Genomic DNA, 15,650 nt, shown 5'->3' with positions numbered 1-15,650 from the left:
AAGTTTCCTCTGATTGTCTAGTAGACAGCCTCTATCCACTAGTAGCATATCGACCCACACACATTATCGAGCAACACAACATTTAGCAAAGCAGAGCCAGGCTTCTAACCATGACAGACTCGGTCAACCAACGTCTGAAAGTTGTCCTTGAGACCACACAGATCAAGTTCAAAGCCACTTCCATAAACAACTCTTCCAATACTTGCAGACCGGTTCTCTAACCAGTCCATCAGAACCTATGTTCTAGCCACCATTCCCTGAAGCTTTTGTAATCAATGCAGACCGTAGTTGTCTCCTAAGAGGCCTAAAGGCTCTCCTCTGCCCACCAGACAATTTCTTGGACTAACTCTATTGGCACTTCCACCTTGCCACCATGGTCCAAGTCAAGCAACAATTTTTCAACTGGTCTTTCTGCTTTCATTGTCTCCCTATAGTCTAGTCTCAACATGGCAGACAGACTGATCCTGTTAAAATATAAACCACATCATTCCACTCTCTTCTCAAAAATGTGTACTGGTTCCCCATTTCACTGTACTCCCTCACCCCCAATCATTTCTCCTTTGTTCACACAGCTCTAGGTGCTTAGGTTTCTTTGCTCTTTCTCCAACATGCTTGGCATCCTCCTAGCTTAGGACCTTCTCAGTGGCTGTTCCTACTGCTTGGGACTCTCCTCTGAATCAGCATGCTGAACTCTCTCACCTCCTTTTTACCTTTGTTGATTGTCGGCCAGACCGCTCTTTGCAATTCCACAACCTTCTCCCACCACAGCCTCCCCCAAGAATCTCAAACTCCCTTAACCTGCTGCATCTTTTCTTTATGTCCCAGAGCACTCACCCCGTTCTAGTACACTGCATCCCTCTGTTATTTATTATGCTGATAGTTCACTACCTGTCTCCTCCTGCTAAACTGCGAGCTCTGCAAGGGCGGAGATCTTTGCTCACTGATGTACTCAAGCACCTAAAGCAATGGCTGTCATAGAGCAGGCGCCTGACAAAGACTTCTTCAGTGTCGAAGGAATCTTGTGGCAAGCTTAAACCTAACAAGTCACACGTCCTCCTCATCACTGGTCATTGCCTTACACATGAGGCTCTCCAGTCAGCCATCTTTTCCTGTAATTGTCCCCATGTTGCATTGTGCTTTCTCTCCCCTGATCCAACCTCACTAAGCCTTACCTCCTTACTTCTTTAACTGAAATCTGGCTTTCCCCTCAGGACGGATTCCCCTGGAGCCTTTGAAAGGAGATGCTGCTCATTCTTTCACACTCCACAGCCTTCGGGGTCTGGAGTAGGTTTGGCGTCCTCTTGGCTTTCCTTGGCTATTATTCCTCTACCTTTAAGCAAAAAGCTCTGCTCACATAAGGCTGAGCCCAGCTTCTCATCCTTGTAGCTGCCACCTACTGACTTCTAGGCTACTCTCCCATTTACTGCAGTATTTGACTCACAGTCTTTCTCTCCACCCCATGGCTTACCACCCTGGGTGCCTAGGAGGCCCATGTGTATGACCCGTCCTTGGCGTCAAGTCCATTAACTGGCTCAATCACACTGACTTTCATTCACATCCATATCACCTCAGTCCACCACTCATGGCCAAATCTAGCCCATGTTATCACCAAGATCTGCTCCACTTCTGACCTCTTCAGTATAACTATACTGCTCTCTAATCCAATCTCTATTCCTTCCACCATGCCAGTTCTCTGATCTCATCAAAATCCCCCTTTCCGTGACTCCACTGCGTGATCCTTTTCTTACAGTCTCCTGATTGTTCCCCTACTTTTTCAACTTAGCTTAGACACCAAGATCCATCACTGGCTACAAGCAGCCACTCTTATCTTCATGGATTTTTGTACCAGTTCATATGGCATAGTTCAAGAAAATTCGAAATAGTACAAAAAACCCCCAATAGTACAAAAACCCTTACTTTACGTAAGAATGGAGATAACAATAATAACGAATTCCCAACATTTAAAGAATTGTTAAGAATAGAGTAAAGTCAAATCTTCAGGGTCCCGGTAATGGTAATCAGCTTTGTGCTATTGCCACACGGTGGTGCCGCCCTTGCTCAGCGCTGGGTGAATCTCACTGCTGTTTACGTGCCGTGGAGCTTCTGAGAATGGATATGATGACTAACGTGCTGCTGTTTTACAAACTCCACTGTAATAACTGAAAATATTTTCACATCCTACAACAATATCTCTCCAGCGCTCATTAAGCACTGGTTCTAGTGATAGTGCTGAAAAACACAGACCCCAAAACAGAAACTTTGCAACAGAAGTTAGTTGTGATAAAACACTATGAAGAAGGCCAAACATCCACTATGATGCCTTGTGTTGTTAAATTAGGAATGAGCACTCTACAAAAAACTAAAGATAATGTAGGAAAAAATTAAAAAGAAATAGTAAAGTAAAAATAGGCTATAAGGCTGTACATTCATGCATCCCTGAAAAAATAGGGCCTTTCCATTTTTTCCTATGGGAAAATTAGTCTTGAAGTATGAGTTTATACCATGAGATCACTTCAGGAACACATCTAACACACAAATGCAAATGCCTTCTGAATACAATATTTCCCCCACCTCTTCCCTGAAGCCTTCTCTGCCCATAGCCATGCCCAAGCACGCAGCAAACAGCGTGGTGAGCATGAACATGGACTTACTTTGGAGCCAGACTGCCTGGGTATGAATCTCCCAGGTCCATAATTTTCTAGTCATGTGGCTTTGGTAAGTTACCTAACCTCTCTGTGCACCAGTTTCCTCATCTAAAAAATTAGGATGACAACACTCCCTCCCTTAAAGGGTTGTTGTGAGGGTCAAATGAGTGAACACACCTAAGACACTTCAAACCCCACATGGCATTGAGTAAACACCATGTAAGTATAGCTATGGCTGTAGTCATCTTCATCACCACCACCTTCCCATCAACCCTTGATGAAACCCACAAGACTAACTTATTTCACAGGGTTAAAAAAAATAAGGTGCTCCTTTATTCATAGTATATGAATTACTCATAGCATATGCAGTGGTTACTCAAAGGACACGTAGTGGTGTGAAGATATTACTCGTTCTCTTGCTATTTTCTTGTGGAAAACTGTCAGAACCCTTCTTCATCCCAGTTCTGTGTACCTATACAGTGTACAGAAGGTGATATTTAAAGAGCCTTTTCTAGCGCAAGTACTGGGTAAGTGGCATGATTCTGAGTAGAGCCTGCTCAGACACTAGTACTTACGTCGAGGGATAGATACCGCAGTACGTGTTTCCTTTGCCAGTCTTACCTTCAGCCTGTCTTTGGGCAGGGCAACAACCCCTTGCTTGATGATTTCCAGGACCCGTTCCACTGACAGCTCAGCTCCAGCCTGTAGCAACCTTGAGCTAAAGAAGGTGATCACCTGGAATGTAAAGAGTTATTTTTTTAAACAAGCAGATGCATGAGATTATTTTCAGTAGATGCCTTTCTCACATGGTAGCCAAACTATCATAATTTTATTTCTTAGAGTGACCTGGCTTTTAACTCACTAGCTCTCCTAAATGCAGTCCTCCCTATACAAGGGTTTGATGGCCGAATCAGAGCCAATCCCTGAGTATTCAGGGCTGACTATCCATTCTGTGAATTAACTAGGCTTCTGCTCTGCTCTTTCTTGTGCTATCTCACCTTGCGTTTTTACTTCAATTAGAAAGCAGCAGCCATCAGAAGGTGGGAAGAAAAAGCTCAAGTTTAAAACCTGTCAATACTGAGGCTTAACAGTAACTCTCAAAGGCTTAATAAGAAAGGAACGGGACGATAATGGTTAAAATGATGTTTTAGGAAATCATTTAAAAATCACAATGTTAATAAACCAAGAAGACTGTAGATACCTTTTTAGTCAAGAAAATAACAAGTGTTTACAGTCAGACATGCAAAAATATAAAAACATCTGTTTTTAAATAAAAGTTGAATGTTTTTATTTTATATTAAATCACTAACATTTGCAAACATTTTAATAAATTTTCATCCAAGGTTACTCTCCTAAATGTTAGTATTTATTATAATTAATAGTATAATTAATATTATAAATATTAATATTGTTCAAGAGTACAATAACTTTTCTCCTAACCGTTCTAGTGGAATGTGCACAATACGACACAAATGCTACTGAAATACTTTTATTCTAGAAAGGAAAGGAACCCAGGTAGAACAAGGGCCCTAACAAGCTTCTGCCTTGAGAGACTGTGGCAATGAGTGAAGACAAGGCAGCCGATGGCTGCTGAGTCCAGATAAATAATTTATCTCAGGCAGTCTGCTGGTACCAGCTCCTTTGCAAGTTGCTTATTTCGTCAATGACAGGTTGGTTTTTCAGCATCTGCCTACGGGTCTCCTTTTTCCAAAGCCAGATTTTAAGCTCTTTTTGGGAATTCTGGGATAAAATTTTGTTCATACAGTTTAGACACAGCATGCACTCAAAATGATTTTTTCAATTGATTTTTATAATACAGTGACTAAGTCTCTGAAGACAGATACACATAAATAGAAAACATACTGCAATAGTTTAGTTAAATCTAGATATCATAACCATTATAATGTGCATTACAATAAACCTTAAGTGAATGAAAAAGTGAGGGTACCCACACCAAGCCCTTCAAGAAGAGGAACTCCTCCTCTCTCCTCCCCAGGACTCTTGGACTACAGTAGCTGACACAGAGACCTGGCAGGTTGTCCACGCCAATATTAAGAACTAGTAAAACTAAACCTCTTTATTTGTAGATGAATAAATACAACGTCTAATATTTTGTTCCCATACTTCTATGGACTGTCGTTTCAATCTCTGGAGTATGTGCAAGCTCTAGGGGATGTGTATCCATCCACTCTGGAGATTGCTGATCAAGATAAAAACGCATCTAATCAAAGCTAAGCGGAACACACAGTATTCAAATACAGACACTACAAACCCACATGAGAGACAGTGCTTACATGACACATCATCAAAGAACAAAGTAACCCAATGATAGTCTAGCTTTGTTCACTCTGCGGCCTAAATGGACTTGCCTCTCAGCCACAAGGAACTCCCATTTCCAGGAGAGCTGCAAAGCAGGCTGGTGACTCAGTTTCTAAGTAAATTCCTTTTTCAAACTGGCTCTCATTTGTTTGTTTTAAAGCTGACATTCTAATGTTTTTGCATTCAAACTCACACCACTTTAGAAAATGATACAACTACCACTTCCAGAAGGGTATGTTCCAGATGTTCAAAAAGGAAGGGAACGAACATCTACTCATGTTTATTATGGGCCGTGTGCTCTACATATAGCATTAATTACTTCTCACAACAATCCTACGAGGCTGATAAAATCTCTGTCCTACAGACGACTCAATAGGATCAGAGGGAGATGCTGGGGCAGGGTTAGCCAGGTCAGTGTAAGGCGTAGGATTGGAACCCAGACGTTTCTTCTACTTCATCATGTTGTCCCCAGCAATTCTTCTGTAACAAAAGGCTTAGTTTTCTTAATAGAAAATACTTGAGGCGAAAGGTGTAAGTTGTTTAGCCCCAAAATTCATTTGCAACACTAGCAAAGCACGCAAAACAATTCATTCAAAGACACAAACCTGTATTTCCTACTTCTAGGTTAGAATTTTGCACACAATAGTAAATTTCATGATGATGACTATAAGAGATATGTAGCTTTCATCAACTTCCATAGCAACCATTAAAACTGTTAAAATAGATAACGTTTTTCCCTCTGAAAATGTTTGCACACAACATAGCTGATAATCGAAAAAATTTAAAGTGAAACCTTTGGGTAAAACGGGAATGAATGACACGTTAGTGTAACTCAAAGGCAAGATATAGATCAAATATGTATACAGTCACGTGCCACATAATGACAATTCAGTTAACAACAGACTGCATATACGATGGTAGTCCCATAAGATTAATATCATTTAGCCTAGGTGTATTGTAGACTATACCACCTAGGTTTGTGTAAGCACTGTAGGGGAGGAAGAAATTTTCCTCTACCCTTCTAGATTCTTCTGGCTTATCTAAGAATTAAATTGACATGAGACACATTAATAGGAGAAAAACAAACAAAAGTTTAATAACATGTATACATGGGAGAAGCCCAGGAAAACTGAATGACTCGCCAAAATGGCCAAAGCCCTCACCTTAAATACCATCCTCGGCTAAAGACAAAAGGAGATGTTGGGGGTGAGGAGAGTCAGGGACTCAAAGGGAAGAAGGCAATTCACAGGTAGGTGAAAAGGAGCAAATGTTTGGAAAACAAGTATTTGTTTGGCCACACAGAAACAGAAGAACCCAGAGAAGCACAACAAACAGGCTTTTCTAGCGTCCTCCCTGTCTACCACCTAGTTCATGTGATGCTTGCTTGAGGAGACAGGTTTTCTTTATCTGAATGCTTTTAGGCAGATGAGGGGGAGGTAACAAGAAAAACTTTGAGTCTGCTGTTTCTTAAAAATAATCAGCCTAAAATAATCCTCATGTTAAAGAGACACATTTTGGGGTGGCAAATTTTGTTCCCCTTCAGTACACTCTATGATGTTTGCACAACGATGAAATCACCTAACAATGTATTTCTCAGAAGAAACCCCATTGTTAAGCCACGCATGACTGTAATTAAATAGATCACACAACATGGTAGTGTAGACTGTGAACTGCTCTAAGTCAGAAGGCCTGGTTTGGGTCTTGCCTCTGACACTTACTAGTAATGTGACTTGTGAGACACCCAACTTCTTCCAGATGCAGCATCATACAGCGGTTGAGAGCACTTACTAGGTGTTAGATGCTCTCCTTATAGACTTAGCCAGGTTAACTTCGCTAAGCCTCAGTTTCCTGATCTATGAATGAGGACAAATAGAATGCCTGCCTCATGGAGTTGTTAAAATTAAGTTAAGTTAATACCTGCAAAGTACAAAGAGCAAGGAACAATGCCTGGCACATGGCAAGTGCTCACGAAATGTCAGCTACTAACGTTATTATTAGGTGTATTCTCAGTATCTTAATTTATGAAATGAAACAGTTGCCCTATCTACCACATAGGAAACAATTATAACACATGTGAAAGTAGTTTTTTAAGGATGAAACCCATGCATGTTACTACTACCAACAATCCATCCAATCAATAACACTTCTTTGTAGTTATGTGTGTATATATTATGCCTCACATAGGTGAAAAATTTGTTAAGAACTAAGTTTGGTGGCAAAGGTCACCTTACTGAAACCAGACAGGACTAGCAAGTGACATCTACTGAAAGTAAATCCCAGGAAAGCCTGTAGGTTAAAAACAACATGATCACCACTGGTTTAATACATTTCTGAGGGTCAACTAAAACCTCTTCTATTTTTACTTGATGAATTTATGCATAACTCTTCTCTTTCAAAAAATTTATATTAGTTTTACGATTTTCAGAAAAATTAAACAATATGAGATGGAGGACGTCTTCATGTTTTTTTTTTTTATCATGAAAGAATGCTAAATTTTTCTTTTTTTTGCAGAGGAAGATTCACACCAAGCTAACATCTCTTGCCAATCTTCCTCCTTTTTTCTCCCCTCCTAAAGCCCTGATAAATAGTTGTGTATAGTTGTAAGCTCTTCTGGTTCTTCTGTGTGAGCCATGGCATGGCTACTGACAGACGAGTGTGCCGAACTTTAACTGCTAGGCCATCAGGGCTGGCTCAGAAATGCTAAACTTCGTCAAATGCTTTTTCTACAGGTGTTAAGATGATCATATGATTTTTCTTCCTTAGTCTGCTAATGTGGTGAATTACATTAATTAGTTTTTGAATGATGAAGCAAACCTGAATTCTTGGGATACATGCCAATTGATCATGCTGTATTATTCTTTGGATATATTGCTAGATTCAATTTGCTAACATTTTGTCAAGGATTTTTGCACCTATATCCATTAGCAACATTGATTCATGATTTTCTTTTCTTGTAATGTCTTTGCCTGGTATTGGTATTAGGGTAATAATGTCCTCATAAAATGAGTTGTGAAGAATGTTTTCTTCTATTATTTGGTGGAGTTTGTACTGAAGTACTATTATTTATTTCTTAAAAGTTCAGCAGAATTCAAGGGTGAAGCCATGTAGGCCTGGAGTTTTCATTGGAAAATTTTTAAGTACTAATTCAATATCTATTAAAGATATAGAGCTATTCAGATTATCTATTTCTTTGTGAGTAAGCTTTGAAAGTTTGTGCCTTTCAAGGAATTTGTCAATTTCATCTAAGTTGTCAAATTTAGTGCCAGAGACTTATTCACAGTATTCCCCTACTATCCTTTCAATATCCCCGCTATCATTTCTGATATTGGTAATTTGTGTCCTCTTTTTTCCTCTTGATTAGTTTGGCTACAGATTTATTAATTTTATAGTCATCTCTGCGACCCCCTCCTTGCCCCCCCATCACATGCTTTTGGTATCATTGATTGTCTCCATTTCTTTTTCAGTTTCATTGATTTTTGCTCTTATCTTTATTATTTCCTACCTTCTCCTTGCTTTGGGTTTAATTTATTCTTCTTTTTCTAGTTCCTTAATGTGGAATCTTATCATTGATTTAAGACCTTTCTTCTTTTCTAATAGACACATTTAATGCTATTAATTTACCTCAAAGCTTTAGCTGTGGCCCACAAATTTTCATATATTGCATTTTCGTTTTTGCTCACTTTAAAATATGTCCTATTTCCTTTCTGACCTCCTCTCTTTGACTTGTAGGTGTACTGTTCAATTTCCAAACATTTGGAGTATTTTCCAGATATCTTTTTTATTGATTTCTAGTTTCTAATTTCACTGTGGTTAAAGAACATACTCTATATGATTTCAAGTATTTTAAATTTGTTGAGGTTTGTGTTATGGCCCCAAATACGGTCCATCTCAGTGAATGTTCCATGTGCACTGATGTTGTTGGGTGGAATATTCTATGAATGTCAATTAAATCAAGTAGGTTATAATATTATTTGAGTAATATTATTTGAGTCTTCTATATCACTACTAATTTTCTGTCCATTTATTTTATCAGTTACTGAGAAAGAAGTGTTGACTTCTCCAATATAATTATGTCTTTGTCTATTTCTCCTTGAATTCTACCAGTTTTTGCTTCATGTATTTTGAAGCTCTGTTGTTAGCTGCACACACATTTGGGACTGTTACGTCTTCTTGCTGAACTGACCTCTTTATCATTACATGGTGTCCTTCTTTATCTCTGGTAACATTCCTTCTTCTGATATCTATTTTGCTGTTAATATAGTCACTCCAGCTTTCTTTTTACTTTTTTCCTTTTTCTTCTCCCCAAAGCCCCCCAGTACATAGTCGTATATTCTAGTTGTGAGTGTCTCTGGTTGTGCTACGTGGGACGGCACCTCAGCATGGCTTGATGAGCAGTTTCACGTCCACGCCCAGGATCCAAACCAATGAAACCCTGGGCTGCTGAAGTGGAGCATGCAAACTTAACCACTCTGCCACAGGGCTGGCCCCCCAGTTTTCTTTTAATTAGTGCTTGCATGATAAAACTTCTTTCATTCTTTTACTCTTTTTTTTTTTTCTGAGGAAGACTGGCCCTGAACTAACATCCATGCCCATCTTCCTCTACTTTATCTGTGGGATGCCTGCCACAGCATGGCTTGCCAAGCAGTGCCATGTCTGCACCCAGGATCCGAACCAGTGAACCCTGGGCCGCTGAAGCTGAACATGAGCACTTAACTGCTGCACCACCAGGCCAGCCCCACTTTTAGTTTATTTATATCTTTATATTTAAAGTGAGTTTCTTACAGACAGCACATAGTTAGATTTTACTTTTTATCCAATCTGAAAATTTCTGTCTTTTAATTGAGGCTTTTAATGTAATGACTGACAGTGGTTGGATTTAAATCTACCACATTGCTTGTTGATTCTGTTGGCTTCATTATTATTTATTCTGTTTTCCCTGCCTGCCCTTGGATTGAGTATAATTCATCATTCTACTTTATCTCTATCTTCAGCTTAATAATTATACCTCCATTTCTTTTGTGTGTGTGGTTGGCCTAGAGTTTACAACTTAAATCTTTTTTTTAATAGATTTTTTCTTTTTATTTATTTGTTTTATTAAAGATCAGCATCTGAGCTAACATTTATTGCCGATCTTCTTTTTTTTTCTTCTTTTCCTCAAAGCCCGCCAGTACATAGTTGTATATTCCAGTTGTAGGTCCTTCTGGCTCTGCTATGTGGGACGCTGCCTCAGCGTGGCTTGATGAGTGGTGCTAGGTCCACACCCAGGATCCAAACCAGAGAAACCCTGGGCTGCCAAAGCAGAGTGTGCCAACTTAACCACTCAGCAACGGGGCCGGCCTCTACAGTACACATCTTTAATTTATCAGTCTACTTTCAACTAATATTATACATTTTATATTGTCAAGAACTGTGAAGGGTCTGAAATTTTATCCTACTTGCAAATTAATAAGTTAGTCAGTCATAATTTCACAGATGCTGGAAGATGGAGATTACTGGGTCAGTGATGAAGGACAGTTTGTTAGTCACAGCAACAGCAGTGACCAGAGCATTAGCATTTTTGCACTGGTTCCCCAAGCCCGAGTATGTACAAGAGTGATTTGAAGAGGGCCAGATGACCCCTGCACATGCAGTAGGTTATATTATAGGAATAGAACTCTGAGCTTGGGGAATCCAAATCTTTTATAATGGTCAGTAAGCATGCCTATCTTTTGCTCAAGAGGGAGACACAGACACTGGCCCCATCCTAGCCTTATGTTCTCTTTGCCTAGAACACTCTAATCCCCAATATCATGGCTCACTTTCAACTTCCTTCAAGTCTTAGCTCACGTGCATCTTCTCAGAGACGCCTTCTCTGACTGAGCTCTTTACAACTGCAATTTCCCACCTCTACTTCAACTCGCACTCATCATTCCTTTTTCTTTTTCTTTTTTTGCTTTAGCAACTAGGTAGATGTTGATGTCATTTATTGAGATAAGGAAGAAAAAGTTGATTCATTTTCTGTTTAATTTTTTTCAGAAAATAAAGAATTCTGACTTGATCTCGTTCAATACTTGTGGGACTGTCACATAAGCAACTGAATGCACTAGTCTAGAGCTCAGTAAGGATGGTTAGGTCTGGAAATACACGAAAGCTGATGCGAATTTTACACTGTCTAGAGTTAAAAATAGTTCTTGCCTTTCCCTCACACGATGGCTACTGCTCATTGCTTCTGTTCTCTACTTATATTCAACCATGAAATGTCTTCCACGTTGTCCCTCGTTTGGCGTGGTAATTCTATTCTGTCCTGCTGCTTACTTCAGCCAGATCGTAACATCTTATGAGTTAGACGGGAGGGATATGTACCAGTGGCTAACAGAAATTTGGCCACTTGAAAAACACGTGTCTAACTCTTTGTGCAGAAGTTTAAAGTGCTCCAAGGTTAGTCACTCCTGTCTCAGATATTCAACACTGTGGAATGTCTTAATGAAAACATCAACTCTCAACTCCCTGTCAGCTGAAAATCACAGTGCATTCATAGTCTCCTCCACTAATACTTTTCAAGGTTAACTCCATGAAAGAAGCAATAGCAAAGGCTTGCTTAAGCCAAAATTTCAGGGGCATTTGGGTGGGGGAAGGAGAAGGTAAAGGGCTGAAAGAGGCAAAAAGTAGAGATGTTATTTATATCTTTATCAGGGCATTCTTTTCAAAATATGTAAAAGGAGTTCAGAACGTTTTTGAATGAATTTCAGTGTGCCCAGCACTATTTTGAGTGGCAGTATTCAACAAAAAGTTGTTGGAAAACTTGTTTGTGTGGACTCCTACTTACGTCTATTCAAGTGAATGCTGAAAACATGGAGTTTATAATGAGAAGACTTGGACTCAAGGCCTGGCTGAATGACTTACCAGCTAAGTGAGTGACCTTGAGTCAACCATTTCACCTCTCAAGCCCTGCTCTGCTCCCTCACAGAGAGGACTTAAGGGTCAAATAAGATAATACTTATGCAAATAATCCACATAGATAAAGCCTTATGCAAATATGTGATCTTTACCTAAGATGATGATTCTTAGGCTGGAATTTGTGTTAAAATCACCTAGAAACCTTCTCTCAGTATCTTGGTTTTCTTGTCTGTGAAGTGGGACAATAACTTACTTTACTGGTTTAAGAAGAATAAAAGAGAGAATGCATATAAGGGTACTTAGCCTCATTCCTAGCACTTACTAGGCGCTGAAAAAGATTCAGGCATTTATTTATCTAGTTTTAAGAACTGTGTAACAGCATATAGCCAATATAGCCAAATGTTTACCCTCAGTAGATTTTTCCCTGACACAGTTGAAGTGTCAATAAGTGGCTCATTCTTTTGACAATGACAGGAAAGTCAGCATTGGATGCAAGTCCAATTTAACACCGTGCTTTTGTTTCCACGTGGTTACACACTGTGTGATAGACAGTGAGGTCCTCTCTATTTCCTCACCTTCCCTCTGCTTTTTGCTTCTTCCAAAGGAGCCTAAGTTTCAAATGGATGTAGTTTAAGTCTTTTGCATGGTTCCCATGTGTCCCTCCAAAAAATAACATGGTCCTCCAGAGATATTTTTAAGGATGTCAATAGCCTGGTTCCTCAGAAGGATCCTCATTTTCACCATTGGTAGAATAAAGACCAACGCGACATCATTAGAAGTGATTTTGAAGGAGAAAGTAAACAGCAAAATCTCCAGGTTTGTGGATATGATCACAAGTTTTCAGGCAGTAAATAGACAAACGCATGAGGAACTGGAGGGACATTTAGTGAAAGGGTAAAGCAGGAATGATGATTACAAACACAGGCTTTACCATCCGACCGCCTATGTGTGAGTTCTGGCTCTGTGACTTTCTGAATGTGTGATCGGGAGCAAGTTAAATCTTTCTAAGCCAGTCTCTTTATCTGTAAATTGAAAATTAAAATGAACTATATCTCACAGGTTAGGTTTTTACTGAAGATTAAGTGAGATAATGCATGTAAATGCTTAGCAAGTATGCAATAAAAGCTAGTAATGATGATGAAGAAATGAATAGAAAAGGAACAAAGGTTTTTGATGTGTTTAAACAAACATTTAAAGCCAAATAATCCAAACTACGTGTTATAACGAGATGGCCTATCACCTATTACAATTATGACCATGGAAAAAAGAAACTCTGGGATAGTCTTTTGTCAGAAACACAAAGAAAATATTGGCTATTACGAAGAAAGATATTGGGACTGAAACAGAAAACATCTTCCCTCAATAGATTACCTGACAGATATTGTGTAAAGTTCAAGTGACTATCCTTAAAAAAAAAAAAAAAGATGAAAGAAAAACAGGAAGGAACAAAGAAAGAAATCGGAATCAGAGGTCCAGAGAAAGACAAAAGTTCCAGCAGAACGGACAGAGGCTTGCCTAAGGGCAGACTAAGATGATCAGGATGATGCAGATTAGAGATATAAAGGCTGAAAAAGGACATACTGGATATTTCCAGAATTCAAAGATCTGGATAAATCTTGGAAAACCAGGAATATCTCCTACTCCAGAATTTGAAAAAGATACATTTATAAACAAATGCAAGAAAATATTATTTTAGCATTGCAATGCCATTCTAGGGTGATATTCCGAGACCCAATTATACGTCAAGAGACTCGAGAGTACAATAGGCCACACTTGGCATCAGATTAATTTAAAAGGAGAAAAGGACAGGAAAAAGAGCATGCCAATAGCATGGCCACAGGTTTTTCCTATGGGAATCCTTACAGGAGTCTCAGAGCTAGTCTTTGGACTTTCAGGTGTCAGCTCGCATGTGAGAGAATGAGACTACTGTGTGCAGATGCAACACCCACCCTAGCTTAGAAGCCAGTCCCAAACAGAAACTAATACCCCTTGTGACAGTCTCAGCATTTAGACCCCTGAAAAGGACATGACTGGTTATAAGAGTTTTCTTATGCAGGGAAGCCCAAAGTTATGGCTTCCTACCAGGTATTTATAGTTCATTCATAGTCCTTCCAGTCCAGACTCAACTTCCCAATCAAATTTCATTTTATTGTATCATACTAGGTAACACAGCTGATATTCCATCTTCATCAGATTTCCCAAGAACAGAGCCAGAAGCAGCTTAACCCAAGGCCAATTTCTCATATAAAAGAGGAATGGGTTTTGTTAAACTTTTACTCAGCATAATGATTCTTTAAAATTTTGGTAATCAACGAATTATAAATTAAAACAATAATGAAATGCCATTACAAAACTGACAAAAGGTTCATGAGGACGTGAAGCAACAGGAATTCTCATACACCAAGGTCAGAGAGCAAAATGGTCCACCCTGTGGAAAACAGTTTAGTATGAATTACATTAACCAACAATCCCACCACTGGGTGCACATGCGCTTACCTATGATGGAAATTATATATATATATATACACACTTGTGTGATAATTCAATTATTGCATGTCTTGCTAAAGAAAAGTAACATAAGGAAAGATGTTGGCTCTTCAGTTTACTTTTGTGCCTGGCACTGTGAATCAGATTGGCTACGCAAATATTTCTGGACTCAGACTGAATTGAAAAAACACTAATACAGCAAAAGAAAATTCAGCAAAAAAAATTTTTAAAAAGGAAAGGAAGCAAAAGTTCATAGACCTCTGAAAAACGTTCAACCACACTCGTAATTAAAGAAATAAAAATTAAAATAATAACAAAATGTCATTTTTGATATAAAAATACAAATATTAAAATAATTTTAATATAGTTATGTGCTGCTTAACGGTGGGGATATGTTCTGAGAAATACATCACTAGGCGATTCCGTCGTTGTGCGAACATCATAGACTGCACTTTCACAGACGTAGATGGTCTAGCCCACGACACACCTAGGCTCTACGGTACTAACTGTATGGGACCAGCGTTGTATTCGTGGTCTGCTGCTGATTGAAACGTCGTCATGTGGTAAAGGACCACACTCAAGGCTGCAGGACTGTAATGAGACAGGCCGTCCCACAGATCAGCTGTGGAAGTACAAGATGACATGCAGGTGCAGAAACTGTACAATGCTTCTGGGAAGCAATCTGGCAGCATGTGTTGGGTCTTGAGAATACAGATACCCTGTCACAGTAGAAACTAGTAAAATTCCAGTTCTGAGACTATACCAAAAACATAACTAAAAAAGGTGAGAGAAGATTTATTTATAATCTGTTCATTAATTATGAAATAATATATCGGAAACAACCAAAATGTGCAATAATGGGATAATGGTTAAATATACTTTAGGGTATCTACAATAGAGGTTATACAGATATTAAAATGTGAGATTTTCAAAGAACTGATGATAACACAGAAAAATGCTGATGATCTAAATGTTAAGTAAAAATGGCAGAATGCCGAACTGTATAAAATAAGAAGACCAGCTCTGGCGGCCTAGTGGTTAAGATTCAGCACTCTTATTGCCGCGGCCTGGGTTCATTTCCTGGTCAGGGAACCACACCATCTGTCTGTCAGGTGTCATACGGTAGCTGCTGTGTGTTGCTGTGATGCTGAAAGCTATGTCACCAGTACTTCAAACACCAGCAGGGTCACCCATGGTGGACAGGTTTCACTGGAGCTTCCAGACTAAGACAGACTAGGAAGAAGGACTTGGCCACCCACTTACAAAAGAAATTGGCCATGGAAACCCTATGAATAGCAGTGGAGCATTGTTTGATGGAGTGCT

The 15,650-nt window shown here is 39.2% G+C and overlaps 1 protein-coding gene across 10 annotated transcripts in view; it reads right to left on the bottom strand.

Annotated features, from left to right (window-relative positions):
- Positions 1 to 15,650, bottom strand: part of DYM (dymeclin) — a 374,085-nt gene that overhangs the window by 60,776 nt on the left and 297,659 nt on the right. For all 10 annotated transcript variants that reach the window (XM_070513083.1, XM_044774709.2, XM_070513086.1 and 7 more), the window contains one exon: positions 3,267 to 3,380. In XM_070513083.1, the coding sequence (XP_070369184.1) occupies positions 3,267 to 3,380 (114 nt within the window). The remainder of the gene's footprint in view (positions 1 to 3,266; positions 3,381 to 15,650) is intronic.

The sequence above is a fragment of the Equus asinus genome, chromosome 7, assembly GCF_041296235.1.
Source record: "Equus asinus isolate D_3611 breed Donkey chromosome 7, EquAss-T2T_v2, whole genome shotgun sequence".
In the NCBI taxonomy this organism is placed as follows: domain Eukaryota; kingdom Metazoa; phylum Chordata; class Mammalia; order Perissodactyla; family Equidae; genus Equus; species Equus asinus.
Note: the sequence above shows the minus strand (reverse complement) of the source record. Positions and strands in the feature narration are given on the sequence as shown.